The sequence below is a fragment of the Lathyrus oleraceus genome, chromosome 6 (genome assembly GCF_024323335.1).
Source record: "Lathyrus oleraceus cultivar Zhongwan6 chromosome 6, CAAS_Psat_ZW6_1.0, whole genome shotgun sequence".
Classification (NCBI taxonomy): Eukaryota; Viridiplantae; Streptophyta; class Magnoliopsida; order Fabales; family Fabaceae; genus Lathyrus; species Lathyrus oleraceus.
This window is the reverse complement of record NC_066584.1, coordinates 435651787-435669218: the sequence shown is the minus strand read 5'-3', so window position 1 is coordinate 435669218 and position 17432 is coordinate 435651787. Positions and strand designations below refer to the sequence as shown.

General features: G+C 35.6%; 1 protein-coding gene across 4 annotated transcripts; it reads left to right on the top strand.

Annotated features, from left to right (window-relative positions):
* The first annotated feature begins 1426 nt into the window (after positions 1-1426).
* On the top strand, positions 1427-9954 carry LOC127096820 (uncharacterized). 4 transcript variants are annotated; one of them, XR_007792839.1, is made up of 7 exons: positions 1430-2009; positions 3752-3931; positions 5793-5898; positions 6808-9146; positions 9232-9549; positions 9632-9737; positions 9819-9954. XR_007792839.1 is itself a non-coding variant. In XM_051035359.1 (6 exons), the coding sequence occupies exons 4-6, from the start codon at positions 8074-8076 to the stop codon at positions 9639-9641; spliced, it is 1401 nt and encodes a 466-aa protein (XP_050891316.1). In that variant the 5' UTR covers positions 1427-2009; positions 3752-3834; positions 5793-5898; positions 6808-8073; the 3' UTR covers positions 9642-9822. The 4 variants fall into 4 exon arrangements, 3 of the variants coding, with proteins under 3 accessions (XP_050891316.1, XP_050891315.1, XP_050891314.1); XM_051035359.1 differs by having other exon boundaries at positions 1427-2009; positions 3752-3834; positions 9632-9822; XM_051035357.1 differs by having other exon boundaries at positions 9632-9822.
* The last annotated feature ends 7478 nt before the right edge of the window (positions 9955-17432 follow it).

Genomic DNA, 17432 nt, shown 5'->3' with positions numbered 1-17432 from the left:
GATTCTTTATAAATATCAGCCTAATATTTTTGTCACGATTAACGTAGAGACTCTAACCAAACGGCAAAAAATCATTGAAATACATATTAAAAAAAACATTCCTTCAATATATTAGCTTGATAGCAGTGATTAATTAACTGATTACAAATTTTCTTTATAAGAACTTAAAAGTGCAATTTAAAAAAGACAAAATAAACAACATTAATAAATTTTCTACGGAAAATATAATTAACCATAAAAACTAGTATTGTTCTTTTCTTATTTTCACTGTCTTCTTGTCCAACATGATCACGTGGAGATGGAGACACATATTTGTTTGGCTGCATTAATTTTCAAGTTTAGATGGAGGGCCACAAGAAAATTGGGTAAATAAAAAAGAGTCAGAAGAAAACGATGGACAGGTCAAGAAAGATCAAAACAACCTACGACCCCACACACATCAGATATCTAGGAAAATTAAACAACCGAATGATGTCTGAATGAACTGAAAGATTCACCTTTTTTCATTCAAAAAACCATAAAACAGTTTACATATGGTTAAAGTACTTACTATTGTTTGGAATATTACGAATTGTTATATTTTAAGTTTCAATATTCTATTTTTCGTATGAGTTTTTTTCTTCTAAATTAGGAGTCTTCATTTTCTATTCATAAATGTCCAATTGATTTTTATATCCTCTCCCATAGAATTTCAATCTTAGATGAAAGAGTTGGAGAAGAGTTTCCAATATTTCAATGCGATTTATGTTCCACGTGAGCAGAAAATAATGTTATGAGAGAGGCCCATGAGAGGATATGGCACAGTGACACCCATATTGGATTGAGAGCTTTTGCAAATAAGCTTCAAAAATATTATGAGAGGTCCGAGAGAAGATGAAAATTTTACTGCGTATCCCTACATTTAGTCTCATACCCCTATAATTTTTTAAAAATTTCAATTCTACCCTTAACTGGTTTTAACCAATTTACCATTTCATTTTTACCATTTAGTTGAAATTTTCAAAAATTATACGTTTCACCCTCGCACCGGAACTCCTGGAAAAAGACTTCCGGTATGTATTTTTTACAAACCGGAAGACTTCACAAAAGACATCCGAAACACACAAAGTAATGAACCGGAAGTCTTCACGAAAGAGTTCCGGTTCTTTAAGAAAAAAGTCACGTTCCGGAAAACTTCTTGAAAGAGTTCCGGTAAACAAAGTTACACATACCGGAACTCACTACAAGAAAATTAGGGTTTTACGACACAAAAATTGTGACAGTTACTTGATAATCGTCGTAACTCTCATATAGAGACGATTGTTATGACGGTTTACACCAACCGCCCTTACATTCTAAAAAAATTAATAAATATTGCGACGGTTATCATTAAACTGCCTTAAACTTGAATTCACGACGGTTACAAGAACCGCCCTATAATATAGGTCACAATGGTACAAAACCGTCGCCCCCTAAAATATAGATCTTGAAAAACTCATCAAAGATCGCGGCGGTGAACCAACCGTCGCCGCCTAAACCTTTAAACACATGCTGAAAATTTCTCAAAGGTCACAACGGTGAACCAACCGTCGCCGCCTAAACCTTTAAACACATGCTGGAAATTTCTCAAAGGTCACAACGGTGAACCAACCGTCGCCGTCTAAACCTTTAAACACATGCTGGAAATTTCTCAAAGGTCACAACGGTGAACCAACCGTCTCCCCCTAAACCTTACCACACCCGCGCTCTGAAAATTTATCATTTTTCCTTTGTTCACATAAAATTGGAGAGGGAAACGTACGACGATTGAAAAACATTCATACCTAAAATATCCATAACACTTGCTCATTGGAGAAAGAGGGGAACATTTAGGGTCGTGTTCCAAAACTAAGAAAAATTGCTTTGCTTCACGTACTGCTTATGAATATCTCTCTCAGCTCGATACAAATTCGTCCATAATCGTGCCTTGGTATCTCTCTCTCAACTCACATCACCGTCAAAGGAATCACCATCACCATAAATCTTAACAGGTTTGTCTGTAAAAACCCTAAGCTACTTCTGCTAATATGTATGTTTTTCCTTTCATATGGCATATCCATGGGTGTTTTTCCTTCCATTTTTCATCTTGTATGTATTATGGGTGGAGTGGATGCATTTTTGTAGTGTGAGAATGATGTTAGATCCTCCTATTTCTTTTAATTTCTGAGGGTTTTTTTCTTTTATCTCTGTTATGGGTGAATCTGATGTAGTTGAAAACAATTTTCTAATGTAACTGAAAACAATTTTGAGTTGGGTTGAATTTGAAGAACTTTTTTTGGTGTAGATGTAATTAAACTCTACTTGTTGTAACTGTAAATACAAAGTTAGAAAACAATTTATCTTATATAGCATATTGGATTATATTTTGAAACTATGTTTCATACATGAATAGTTATTATAATTTTACCAAATTATGATGATGAAGGTACTGAGTTTTTGTAATTTTTCCTGGTATAAATTAGTTGTTAAATGAAGCCAAATTATGATGATGAATGTATTTGCAGAGTTAGTTTTGTAACATTCTTTCATATGTAGGAGCTTCTTTATTTCAATGCCATTTCTCTGACTCTGTAAATGAGAGTTAATACTACAGTACATAAAAATACAATATTTTTTTTACTTCATTTTAACAAAAATGTTTTTAGCTTCTACAATCTGAAGCTTGTTTTTTGAAACATAGATTCTAGAATTCGGACGCCATCCGTATAACTCATGTCGAAAAATAGAAACAAATGTTCACCATATTTCTCCCTTCTTTTCTAAGTCTGCCAAAAACCTTTTAGAAAATACAAGATCTTATTTCAAATCATTCAGACACATCATTCTTTTATTCAAAAGATTCTTCATTGTATTTTATAATGTATAATCGAAACCCATACCGAACATACCTTACATCCATATTATGATTTGATTTAGATTTTAGAAGCTAAATATTAATGTAAGACATGTTGGGAAAGTAAAATTGGTTTCAATTATTATTCATGTTATTCTTTCCTGTTTTTTTATTTCAGTTCTAAACAACTAATTATTTGCATGAATTGTAGAATCTGTAGGAACCTCCCATTGATTTTGAGTTTAGCCTTCAAAATTGTTTTTTCCTTATTTCTAATGTTGCATTTATATGGTGTCAATGTGTTAGTTACATACAATTTTAACTGACTAACTACCTAATCCCTTGTTACAATAGTTTGAATTATTCCTATCATTTTATCTTAATTCAAACAATTGTTTCTTCAACAATGTTACTCCCAATTCAACTCTTAATTTCTCAATGATGTCAGTTTTGATTGCCTTTGTAAAACTGTCAGCTACTTGAGCTTCAGTTGGACAATGAATTACTTCTGATTTGTCTCCAGTCACTTGAATGCATAGAAATGGGAATCTAGTCTCAATATTCTTACTTATACCTTGACAGAAACACTTCACAATATGCCACAATTGAGATTCGAGACGCTAGGTCCAACAACAAGATTTTAGTAATGTGATCACTGAAAATGATGTGGAATGTGTGGTTAACTTCATGTCTAGGAAGACCTCTTATTCATAATTGAGTATATAATTAAAGATTGTTTTTAATGCTTGCATTCTTGGCCAAAGCTATCAGTAAATCTCATAAGAAGCAGAATTGCAGCAGCTCATTATAAGGCTTTACACTAATTAATTAAAACTACTTGACAAGCAAAACAAGTGACCTTTTATCATTAGAGGTTTGATTTATTTTGTTCCCTTGCAGCCCCTATTTGTGATTGAACCGTAGAGCAGGCAAAGTATTCGAGTAGGCGGACGACAATCTGCAGATTGTGTTAGTTGAAAAGTGTGAGGCTTATCCCAACCCCTGGTAGAGGAAGTGTAGGAAGATTTTGTTTTGAATTGGGATGATACACAGTTGAGAAGAATTACTAGCTTATAATGAGTTTGTTTCCACCCCTCTTATTTTTCACTTCTAGATGATTGGACTAAGTTTTGGTTAACTTTTCTTGTTGTTTTCAATTTTCAGTTAAGTTAATGTGTGTGATATTCAATCCAAGTCTTCTGTTTTTCGATTCTAAAAAAATTTCATGGTTCTCTTCCCCTCCTACTATTTTAACTGTAATATCCACACATTCATGCCGTTAGTTCATGAAATGTTCATGTTGGTTTCTTGTGTTTTAGAATGATATTTCTGCTTTTTTGGTTTTTCTCCTCCTCATGCTCCTTATGCTGTTAAGTTCTTAGCATATGATACTCTGAGTTTGTGTGTTGTACACTCATATGTAAAAGTGGCGTACCAATAACACTTTCTCCTCCTCATGCTCCCTGTTTCTGTTACACACACCAACAAAATGTACCATGCCTAGAAAGCATATTTCATCTTTAACATCCTTGTCTATTTCTTCTTGATTTTCTGTAAACTTTATTCCCCGTTAATATACTACGTTTCAGGGCTTTCATTATCTTCTTCCTATGCATTTTTCTGTTATATGGGATTTGTCATTCTGCTTTCATACTACTTTTCTACACATTTAATAACTTCATTGAATTTTATCTTCCTCGATAAAATAATCTTTCGTTTCAGCTTCCTTTCTTGTGTTTGGAAAAGGACTTGTTTTTTTGTGCTTTATAGTGTTTCGAATGGATTGTTGTTTATCTTTGTTAAGTGTTGACAACTTCTGTTTTTTTTTTACTTTTTGAAATAGATTTTTTTTCTGTGTTTGTATAATTTTCAAATGTTTTTTTCTTATGTGCTTTATATTGTTTCAAATGGACCGATGTTTACCTTTGTTGAGTGTTTGTGTTAACAACTTCTGTTTTTTCTCAAGTATTTGAAATGGTTCAGTTTTTCTATGCTTTATAGTATTGAAAATTGATTTTTTTTCTGTGTATAGTGTTGAAAATTGATTTGTTTTTTTGTTCTTTATTGTGTTTTAAATGGATTTGCTAAGGGTTGTTTTTATTTATTTATGTATGTTATCAATAATTATACAAATTGAGTCTTCCTTCATAGATATTCTATACTTTGCGTCTAAAATAACCTCTATGCAAGTGCATGTATTTCAATCTGCTCTGTCAAAAAATGTTGAGTTCTTACTAAAATATAATGTCATTTGTTGAGCTAATTGTCCATCCATTTCATATAATATATATGGCACATACTTTATATTTCAACTTATACTTGTGTCATTTTTAGTCACTAAAACTATCTCTTATCTACTTCAATGCATCAGTAACAAATTTGATATATCAGATTTATTCTTGCTTCATCATACAACTACTGCTACAAACATATTCGGCTCTTGCTGCGTTATTTCGATACATAATATATTCTTGTTGAAATAAACAACTACTTCTTCAAGGATAAATCATGATTGCTCCATATTTTCAATACAAAATATATTCTTGCTTTGAAATTGGAGTACTGTTCATTCTGCATATCAGTAAACAATTTGAAGATTTCTTGTTCTTGCTGGTGTACTTGTTCAATTGGAAACATAGGCACATAAGATATGCATTATAACTATAGGCTTTACAAAAAGTAATAGTAAAAGAATCTAAAATTTATAGTTTATTTCTCACTCTAAATTATAAATTGGAAATATAGTTCGTTAATTTTTAATGTACAAAAGCTTAGATGGTCATTATGATGTTGAGTTTATTTATCTATATTTTACTAAACCACTGGTAAAAAGATTTGTGCCATTGTCATAATTCCTACTGCTACAGTTATACATTTTTTCACATTATGCATATCATGTTTTCTATCAATTACTGATAAGCTACTTTGATTTTTGTTACAGATAACTTTTCCCGTGTAGTTGCTTCGCTACTCCTTGTTTGCGTTCTTCAACTTTGTTTGTGAGTTGCAAGGTCAACATTCTCTACAAATGTTTGTGTGTCTTTGAGGTATGATTTCATCCTTCAATTTGAGTGTGTCTTTACGATATGATTTTATCCTTAATTTTGATTGATTGTATGTTATAATTAAAATTCAAGGTTACTTTTATTTGAAATGTTCATCGAGTAATGGGATTTTTAGTGAAATTGGAGTAGTGGTATTTTTAGTGAAATTGGAGTACTGTTCATTCTGCATATCAGTAAACAATTTGAAGATTTCTTGTTCTTGTTAGTGTACTTGTTCAATTGGAAACATAGGCACATAAGATATGCATTATAACTATAGGCTTTACAAAAATTAATAGTAAAAGAATCTAAAATTTATAGTTTATTTCTCACTCTAAATTATAAATTGGAAATATAGTTCGTTAATTTTTAACGTACAAAAGCTTAGATGGTCATTATGATGTTGAGTATATTTATTTATATTTTACTAAAACACTGGTAAAATGATTTACTCTGAAATACAGTATGCCAAAATTAAATTTTAATTGTGTTACTATCTAAGATTAGATTGAAATTTTGTAGTATTCTAACCACTGTTATATATTATTATATGGTATATTATGATCAAAGCTAACAAGCATTAATTAAACATCGAAGACACTTTAACTAACAATATAAAAAGCACCACAAAAATACTAGTAATATTATTAAAAACATGAGGTCCTAGGCATGTGCCTTACTTGCCTGCCCCTTGGACCGGGCTTGACTTGTAGTAAGGATCATAGAGAATAAATATTGAAATTAAACTTAGAAGGAAACAATTTTGTGAGTCTGTATTCAAAATAACATGTTTTCGTATTAATATTCATGATTTTTTCTATGTTATGCAAATATGTGATTGGTTATTTTTTATTAAATAGTACTAGAGCTCTTGAACAAATAATATAATATCTATATTTTTATTTTTTGAAGAAATGGATAAGTCATGAATTACTAAGCCACAATCATCGATTGCGTATCAACAAGGGATAAAAGAATTTATTGACTTTGCATTTAAAGGTGCAAAAGAAAACGACGGTGTAATATGCCCTTGTAAACGTTGTGGTTTCAGAAAATCAAAGAGTAGGAGTGACATGTTCGGCCACTTAATGTGGTCACCATTTCCGCAGGGATACACCATTTGGATTCATCATGGAGAGTCCTATGTACTACATAGTACTATCTCCCATAGTACTACTCCAAATATGGTTGAGGATAATATCATTGTCGAAGATTCTATTCAGAACATGATCAATGCTGCATTTGGAGTTGATAGGAATCATGCTAATGAAATACCATCTGCATCAAATTTTGAGATTTACCAAGAAGATTATGTGATGCCAAGTTTAACTCAGGAAAGAAATGAGGCCAAGGAATACTATGAATTGGCTAGAGAAGGAGAACAACCTTTATATGAAGGGTGTAGACAATATTCAAGATTATCTTTTTTGGTAAAGTTGTACCATATAAAGTGTTTATGTGGATTGAGTGAGAAGGCAATGACAATTATTTTAGAGTTAATAAAAGATGCATTTGAATATGCAAACATTCCAAGTTCGTTCTATGAAGCCAAGAAATCAATCACAAAATTGGGTTTGAATTATGTAAAGATACCTGCATGTCCAAACGGTTGTATGCTTTATTGGGGAGAAGATGAAGAGAGAGAGGCTTGCAAAACTTGTAACACTTCGAAATGGAAATCAAATGAAGAGGGCCATGTTAACAAGAAAAAGAAGAAAATTCCAGCCAAGGTTCTTCGTTATTTTCCATTAAAACCTCGATTACAAAGATTATTTTTGTCGTCAAAGACGGCCGAGGATATGAGATGGCATGCGAATGATACTAACAATGATGGAACGTTAAGGCATCCTAGAGATTCAGAAGCTTGGAAGAAATTTGACTTGACACATACTTGGTTTGCATCAGATCCATGAAATGTGCGTCTTGCATTGGCTAGTGATGGTTTTAATCCATTTGGTGTGATGAGTACAAATAATAGTATTTGGCCAGTTGTTCTCATTCCATATAACACTCCTCCGTGGGTTTGCATGAAGCAGACATCGTTTATAATGTCAATGATAATTCCTGATAAAGAAGCACCAGGAAAATAATATTTATGTATATTTACAACCCTTAGTCAAAGAGTTGAAGGAGTTATGGACAAATGGTGTGGATACATATGATTCTTTCAAGAAAGAGATGTTCACGTTACATGCAAATTTGATGTGGACGATTAGTGACTTTCCAGGTTTGGGTGCACTTTCTGGATGGAACACATACACAGGACTTGCTTGTCCATCGTGTAACTTTGGAACTACTTCTCTCCGTCTTAAAGCTAGCCGTAAATGGTGTTTTATGGGTCATCGTCGTTTCCTTAATCAGAGACATAGGTTTAGATTGAATAGGATCCACTTTAATGGTGAACAAGAAATACGGAGTCCACCGAGAACATTATCTGGACATCAAATTTTTGAACAGGTTAAAGAGGTTAAAGTTGTCTTTGGTAAAAAGCCAGTGAAAGAAAAATCGGTAAAAAGAAAACATGAGGGACAACCTGTAGAAGGTGATAGTACACAATGTGATCCTACACAAGGTCATCCTCAACAATGGAAAAAGAAAAGCATATTTTTTGAACTTCCGTATTGGAAGGATAATCTTTTGCGCCATAATCTTGATCCGATGCATATTGAGAAAAATGTATGCGATAATGTCATATGTACTTTACTAAATGATAGGCAAAAGAGTAAAGACCATTTTAAAGCTCGAGAAGATCTTCAAAATATGGGCATAAGACCTAATCTTTGGCCTGATGAAAATGGTAGAATTTCTCCTGCGGCCTTTAGTCTAACGGGTAAAGATAAAAGGAATTTTTTAACAATTTTAAAGAATATTAGGGTGCCTGATGGTTATTCAAGCAACATATCTAGATGCATTGACTTGGTAAATCTCAAGGTGAATGGAATGATGAAGAGTCATGATTGTCATATATTAATGGAACAACTTCTACCATTAGCCATTCGCACAACATTACCTCATGAGATTTCAGCAGTATTGATTGAGTTGTGCTCATTCTTTAGACAACTATGTGGTAAGGCATTGAAAATTGAAGACTTGGAAAAAATGCAAAACCAAATTGTCCTCACTTTATGCCACATGGAAATGTTATTTCCTCCCTCGTTCTTCACTGTTATGGTTCACTTGGTTGTTCACCTTGTTGAAGAGGTTAAGCTTGGAGGTCCTGTTCATTATCGGTGGATGTATCCTGTTGAAAGGTAAACTATGTGAATTTGTTGTAATGATATTAACTTAGAAAGTAAAGTAAAAAAATTAACTAATACAATTTTGGTTCAATAATAGGTACTTGGGAAAACTTAAATCGCATGTGCGTAATAAGGCAAAACCAGAAGGGTCTATTGCAGAAGGATACCTTTTTGAAGAGATTCTTACATTTTGTTCAAGATATATAGAAAACATTGAGACTAGATGGAATCAACCTGGACGTGTAGATGATGAACCTATTGGTGATATCCAAACAGGTTCACGGGTAACAGAATTATTTCCTAGAGTCGGAAAACATGTGGGTGGATCTTCATATTACACCCTAACACCAATTGAAAAGTTGCAGGCTCATAGACACGTTTTAACGAATTGTCCAATAGTTGATGACTATCTAAAGTAAGTAGTTTTATTCCATTTAAGTTGTTTCATCTACACTATTAAGATTTCTTTTTACATCTAATATCGAATAACCAAATAGGCAGTTCTGAAGTATTACTCAGAACCAAATAAGACGCGGTCAAAGAAGTGCTTCTGAGATAGACAAGAAGGTTCATAGAGAGTTTGCTCATTGGTTCCGCAATCGTGTGAGTTTTCGTACAAAAATAGATGTTTGTATTGAATTAGTTTTTAATAACAAGACTAATTGGATGTTGTATCGTGTATAGATTTGCAACAATCTTGACAACATTGATGGACCAGATAAAGATGTCCTCATTAGTCTTGCTCATGGCCCTTATGATAAAGTTAAAAGGTTTACCGCATTCAATGTCAATGGGTTCAAGTTTCAAACGTTGGAACGAGACAATCTTTTAAAAACTCAAAATAGTGGAGTTTTTGGCATGTTTGGGACACGAAGTTATTCAAGCAATAGTGATACCCAAATGAGATTTGGAGGGGTGCCTTATTATGGAAGATTGATAGACATTATTGTGCTTTCCTATGATGGCTTCATAGTGCCCATGTTTAAATGTGAATGGGCTAATACCATAAATCCAAGAGGCATTAAGATAGATAAGTTGGATTTTACCTCTATAAACTTTGCAAGACTACTCCATACTGAGGAACATGAAGATAATGAGCCATACATTCAAGCGTCAGAAGCTCAGATGGTTTTTTATGTGGATGATGAGAATGAACAAGGATGGAGCATAGCTGTTCATTTGAAGCCAAAAGCGTTGTATGACATGGGTGGAAATGATGAAATTATGACACCCATTGAGCCATACCCATCACAAAATTTGGAACAAATTTTTTCTAATGATGATCCTGGAACTTCAGTGGCGAATGATAACAATAATTAATATATAGTTTTTTACTGATAAGAAGTCTAGCTTGTTTGTAACTCGTGTGAAACTTATGTTTTTTGTTTCTTATCCCTAATTAATGTATGACATTCTTACTTTTTATGTTTATTCATCGTTATAGAAATGAAATACCAACAGAGGGCTGATCAGTCAGCATTTATGCTAGGTATTTCACTATTTAACCGTAAATAAGTCAGGTAAACTGCGTAAACTGAAGCATTTTTAGTTAGATATAAGCTCAATTCTATAATATGAAGTGTGTTGTTACTTATGAGTTTCTTGAGGATATTTTACACTTTTGGGTATGTTAGCAGGTCAAAAAACTAGTCTGGAAGCTCAGGAAATCAAACTTCAGATGCAAAATTAAGCCCGAGCAAGAAAACGGAAGAAAAAATCAATTCTTGGAGAACCTGCTGTCCATACGCGTATGGCCTTACATGATACGCGTATGGACCTTCCCAGTACGCGTAGCATACGTATATGACCAGAGGGATGGAAAATCTAGCAAAAAGACAAGCTTCTGGTGATACGCGTACCAAACTGGTGATACGCGTACCAGATTGGGCAATACGCGTACCAGACTGGGCAATACGCGTATCAGAGGCTGTCTTACGTGCAATACGCGTACCAGACTGGGCAATACGCGTATAAGATTGGGCAATACGCGTATGAAGCCCAAAATCAGGAAAAGTCCAACTGAATAGCTATTTAGAGGGGAGAACACGATTTTCCAGGGGTTGGACAATTTTGGGGAGAAAAAAGAAGCGTTTTGAGAGCTGGAGACTCAAGGATTATCAGAGGATTCATATGTTCAAGAGTTTTTCGACGATTGAAGATTGATTTCTCAAGAAATTCTGTAATGACAACAATTTCTATCTTTGTTTTTATTTCTATTATGAGTAGCTAAATCCCCCATTGCTAGGGGGGTGACCCTGATTCTGAATGTGACAGATTTTATGTTTATGAATGCATTGACTATTTCTTCATCTCAATTGATTTGTTCTTATTACCGTTCTTTATGCTTTATTCGTCGGACCAACGAATGATGATTAATATGAATAGTTTTAGCTGGACAGCAATTATTCATTGATTTGTATAAGAACTTTGGATAGTAAAGATCGCCTAGGACTAGGGATTTTCTGTCTGACCGGAAATTCTTAATATTCGAATGCTTGAGTATGAACCTAATTATTTATGGACATAGTAATTAGGTTACATAATCAAAATGTCTTTTCACTAAGGACTTAGGAATAGATACCCTTGAGGACCGGAATCAATCGGACGAGATTATTGTCAAAGCCTTCATAAATTATATCTGTTACAGGAAGTTTCATTCACCGTACCCTAGCAATCTACTCTAATTTATCTCTCGTTCAACCATTGTATTTGTTTTATTTATTTGCAATTGATAGTACAATTACTCATATCACAAAAACCAAAGCTTTTTGTCTAATTGAAATAATCGATAAACTTTGTATCGTCAAGCAGTCCTTGAGATCGACAAACGGGGAATTTCCCTTTTATTACTACAGTGAGAAAAATAGTACACTTGCTATTTTCCCATCAAGTTTTTGGCGTCGTTGCCGAGGACTGCCAAAGATAATAGAGTTTATTAATTTATTTTCAATTAGAATTTTGTTGCTATGCATCCAAAATTTTATTTACTGTTAATTTTATAACTAATTTCTGTCTAATCTGTGTATGCGAGGTAAGGCCTCAGCTAATTTTCATTTTGACGCAGAACCAGAGAGAACATTGCGCGCAAAGCTCAGAGAAGCTAGAAGAAAAAAACTGGCAAACTCTAACACCGAAGAACCGGCCACACCTAGCACACCAGTCTCTGTTCACTCCGAAAAATCTGAGTCAGACACAGATTCACATCCAGACACTGTTAACATGGCTGCAGACCCACCTCCAGCGGAAAGACTTTTAGGTGACTATGGCAGACAGAATAACCCAGCAATGCGGTTGACCATTGTTAACCAACCTGTTAATGTTGCTCACTTCCAGTTACACCCCTCAACTATCCGTCAGTTAGAAAGCAAACCTTTTGCAGGAAAGATCAATGAGGATGCAAACAAGCATCTGCAGAGGTTTCTAACTATGACTACATCATTAAAAATTGATGGGCATTCTGAAGAGGCAAAGAGATTGGTAATGTTCCCATTCACGTTATCTGAGGATGCTGAGGAATGGTTCTATTCCCTACCCGCAGGAAGCATTACTACGTGGCAACAAATGTAAACAGCATTTTTGAACGAGTATTTTCCTGCTTCTGTGTATATCCGTAAGAGGTATGACATTGTGAATTTTAAATAGAAAGACGGAGAGACACTTGGAGATGCATACAAAAGATTCAAGAGATGTTTAGTTGCATGTCCTACACATAATCTGGATGAAACTGAACAAATGCAGAATTTTGTAAACGGGCTGAAGATGAGAACTAAGCAACTCATTGATACAGCTGCTGGTGGCTCATCTAATTTTTCAACAACAATCGGTATCAAAAAGATCATCGAAGCAATTGCAGCGAATGAGCATTTGGAATTATATGACCGTACTGTGAACCAGCCGGAGGGAAAATTTGACTTGAAATTAGCAAATCAGGTAGTGAAAATGGAAGACCAGATTGCAGCTGAGGTTGAAAGAAGACTGAAAGCGATGAATTTAGGTACCCAGACTGTTGCTCAAGTTCAACCGGTTCAGACTATGATTTGTGAGATTTGTAGTGGACCACACTTTGCCATGCATTGTGTTGCAACCGCAGAACAAGTGCAAGCTATAAATTACCTGAGGCAGAATAATCCCTACTCAAATACATATAATCCGGGGTGGAAAAATCATCCTAATTTCTCTTGGAAAGATCAGCAAGGACCTCCACAACAACAACCACCTTACCAACCACAATATCAGTCGCAACAGCAACCTTATCAACAACAAGTACCAAAGAAAGCGGATTGGGAGATTGCTATGGAGAAGATGGCAACTCAGGTTATGCAATTTCAGGTAGAAACCAGGAATAATCAGAAAAACACCAATGCATCCATCAAAAATCTGGAGATTCAATTGGGTCAGATAGCACAACAGATAACAAATTCTCAAACATCGGGCGCATTACCTAGTGCAACAGTGACAAATCCGAGGGAGCACCATAATGTGAGTGCGGTAACAACAAGAAGCAGAAGATCTGTTGAAGATCTTAAGAAGAAGGATGAAGAAGAAGATCAATTGCTAGAAGTGGACCTGGAAATCTTAGAAAACAAGGCACCACCTGAGGAAGAAATTGTAATACCGCCGGTGGTACAAAAAAAGCTCATTGCACCAAAACCCATCATTAAGCTTCCCTTCCCACAAAGAAACAAAAAGAAGAAGCAAGATGAGAAAAAATTTCAGAAATTCATGGAGTTGTTCAAGAAATTAGAAATCAATATTCCATTCTCTGAGGCACTCGAGCAGATGCCTATCTATGCGAAATTCATGAAAGACATCATCTCCAAGAAGCGCACCACTGACACTAACCCAGTTATACTAACTGAAACTTGTAGTGCTATTTTGCAGGGTATGAAGATTCCAGTGAAGAAGCCAGATAGAGGTTCTGTGACCATCCCGTGTACCATTGGAGATAGGTCCTTTAAAAGGGTGCTGATTGATTTGGGGGCTAGTGTTAGCCTTATGCCTTTGTCTATTTACAGGAAGCTAGGAATTGGAAATGTTCAAGATACCAGAATGACACTTCAATTTGCTGACCACTCAGTGAAGAGACCTTTTGGGGTAGTTGAGGATGTTCTGGTCAAAGTTGATAAATTTGTTTTTCCTGTTGATTTTGTAATTTTGGAAATGCCAGAAGATGAAGAGATACCTCTGATTCTGGGCAGACCCTTCTTAGAAACAGGTAGATGCATGATAGACATGGAGGGAGGCACCTTGACCCTAAAGGTATATGATGAAGAGCTCAGAATTGATGTCCGAGATACTATGAAACATAAAGAGAATATGTGTACAAACCACTCCGTGGAAGTAATTGATCAAATTGTAACTAGCACAATTCAAAGAAAGTTTCCTGAATTACCGTTGGAAAGAGTTCTTAGTCTGTCGGTCAGAGAGATTGAGGAGAATGATGATGAAAAAGAAAAAGAAGTGCTTGCTATGCTGGATACACAACCCCCTTGGATGAAATCCAAACCACGCAGGTGGGAGGATCTGAGAGCTTCACCATAATTAGAAGATAAAAAGGTACTGAAGAAACATAAAAGTGGTATTGGTTGGACTATTGAGGATTTAAAAGGGATTAGCCCCACAGTATACATGCATAAGATACTGATGGAGGATAATCAGAAACCATTAGTACAACCACAAAGGAGGTTAAATCCAGCGATGAAAGAAGTGGTAAGGAAAGAGGTTGTAAAGTTGTTAGATTCGGGGATGATTTACCCCATTTCTGACATCTCGTGGGTAAGTCATGTGCATGTGGTACCAAAGAAAGGAGGAACCACAGTGATTTTAAATGAGAAGAGTGACGACACCTTCAAGGTTAATGGTCAGAGGTTGAAACCATATCATCCCGGTGAAGGGGGACCAATTGAAACTGTTAAACTCATCTGAGTATGAGGTGTCCCGTCGAGCCATGCGACGTTAAACGAAGCGCTGCTTGGGAGGCAACCCAAGGGAGGTTTGAAAATTTCTTTGTGTATTTTTATTTTTGGTTTATTCAGTTTTTATTTTCTTTTGCTTTGATGTAATCACCTTGTCATACGGTGAACTGACTTGGGGTGTTTTGCTTTTTATCGCAATGTCGCGGATAGCAAGAGTCGCCACCGACTTTTCTTTTATCCAATAAGGAAAGGTGGAAAAGAACAGGAAAGACCTCAATAGATTTTGGGTTCGGGAGGTACATTATACAAAGGGAAGGTGTTAGCACCCTTTGTATCCATGGTTATCCATGGGCTCTTAATTACTGGATCACTTATATTTTTGTCTGAAAAGTGTCGGTGAATTGCTTAAAAAATGTTTGAAAGAGAGTTTAACTTTGTAATGATTCTCGTATGAATGTATACAAAGTATTTATCTCATTTGATTTTGAAAATGGTTTAGAAAAATATAACTCGGTAATGATTCTAGTATGAATGTATACCAAGTGGTGATTTTCTAGGATTTGTAAAGTGTAAAGTGTGAGGGGTGGAAAATGTTTTAGGTTATGATCCAGTAATTGAGAGTTATACCTTCCTGAGGTCGTTATGGGCATGTCCTATCCTTATGAGGGTAAAACTGTCCTTACTATTGAGAAGTAAGTAATCTTACCCTTTGGATGTTTAAGGGTCACCGTAGGGTTATCGATAGGTCATTGAAGGCAACAGTTGTAAGGATACCTTAGCATTCGAAGGGACGATCATCATTTAACCGTAGGCTACACCGAAGGGTCATCGAGGGACAAAATCGTATTTTCGAAGGCAACATCCGAGGGACCATGATTTATTTTATGATGATTTAATCGAAGGGTCTTTGCTAAGTGTATCCCTACATTCGCGGGACATGACCGTTATACCGTAATACCGTAGGGCAGCAAAGAGAGGTCCAAGATCACTTATTTAAAGGCAATATTTTAAAGTCAATTAGGTAATTAGGACGAGCCTCCATATTAAAATCAATACATTAAAATTAATACATTAAAATTAATACATTAAAATTAACACATTAAAATTAATTAAGTAATTTAGGGTGAGTCTCCACAAGGGTATCCCACAAATAAAGTGGAAGACCTAACGGCAATCTTTTCCTGGGACATGTGAACCTTGGCAAAATTCAGCAAACGGGTTAGAATACCAAATCGGGGTGTAATCGAAGATTACACCGCAAAAGAAAATACAGCAGCATGAATGTCAGGCAAAACAGTGCATAATTAACATAGAATAGATCAGATACGCATAGGACATAACAAACAAAATATTAGCGACTGTCCCGTTCGCCTCTGCCTCGCCTAGCGAGGGCCTAGCGAATACTCGCTACATGCTCGCTTAGCGATGTGCTAGCGAGCGGCTGCGGGTTTTGAATTTCAGAACAGTATGACTTCAACCTGCGGCATGGCTTATGGCATCCAACACATAATTATACGGTTCAGCATTCACAATATTCAGGCACACTTAAATTCACATGCAAAACCTCAAATATGTTTATGAATTCAATTATAATATCACATGCAAGTTAAGAACATAAAGCGGTATCACATGCAAATTAAGAAAATAAAGCGATAATAGTAATGCAAACCTGTTTGCAATCGAATTGCAACCTTGAATTGGCGAGCCGGATTGAGTTGGGCGGTGGTAGCTTCGGAGCGGGGAAGCGGCCTTCAGGGTTTCCTTTAGGGTTTTCCGTTTGTGAGCGCTAGGGTTTGCTTGCTAGAGTTCTCCTTTCCTCCTTTTTTCGTCCTCTTTCCTTTTTTCGTTTCCTCTTTTCATTACTGAAGTGCTGGTATTTATAATGCCCTTTTTCATGACCTAATGGGCTCAGAACGAAGCCCGAAATTTTTTGTTGTCTGTCAGCCTCGCTAGGCGAGCTGGTAGCGAACGTTTGCTTCGCTAGGCGAGCGTGTAGCGAACGTTCGCTAGGCGAGCGTGTAGCGAACGTAACTTCGCTAGGCGAGCGTGTAGCGAACAGGCCAGTTTGGGCCATTTTCTGGATTGGGCCATTCGTGAGCTGGGCCTTTGTCCCTTTAAGATCAGTGCCATAAAATGAGTCGGAATGCCCCTGAAAAATGTCTTGAACTATTGATGGGCAAATTTTGGGGTATGACAGCTGCCCCTGTTCAATATTCTTGAACCGAGAGAGTCAGAATGGTATGTGCCGTTCGTGGTCTGGAGGTGAAAGATTATTGAACACTAGAATGCCCCAACAATTTGCACTTGTCAATTAGTCTTGACGGAGATGGGCTTAAAGATGCCATCCAGGAAATTTGATGATGAAAGCTTCAGATTGCGCCGT

Coding starts and splice junctions, on each gene's coding strand:
- LOC127096820 (XM_051035359.1), top strand. CDS start 8,074: ATGTTCACGTTACATGCAAATTTGATGTGGACGATTAGTGACTTTCCA. Junction 9,147..9,231: donor TGGATGTATCCTGTTGAAAG/GTAAACTATGTG, acceptor GTTCAATAATAG/GTACTTGGGAAAACTTAAAT.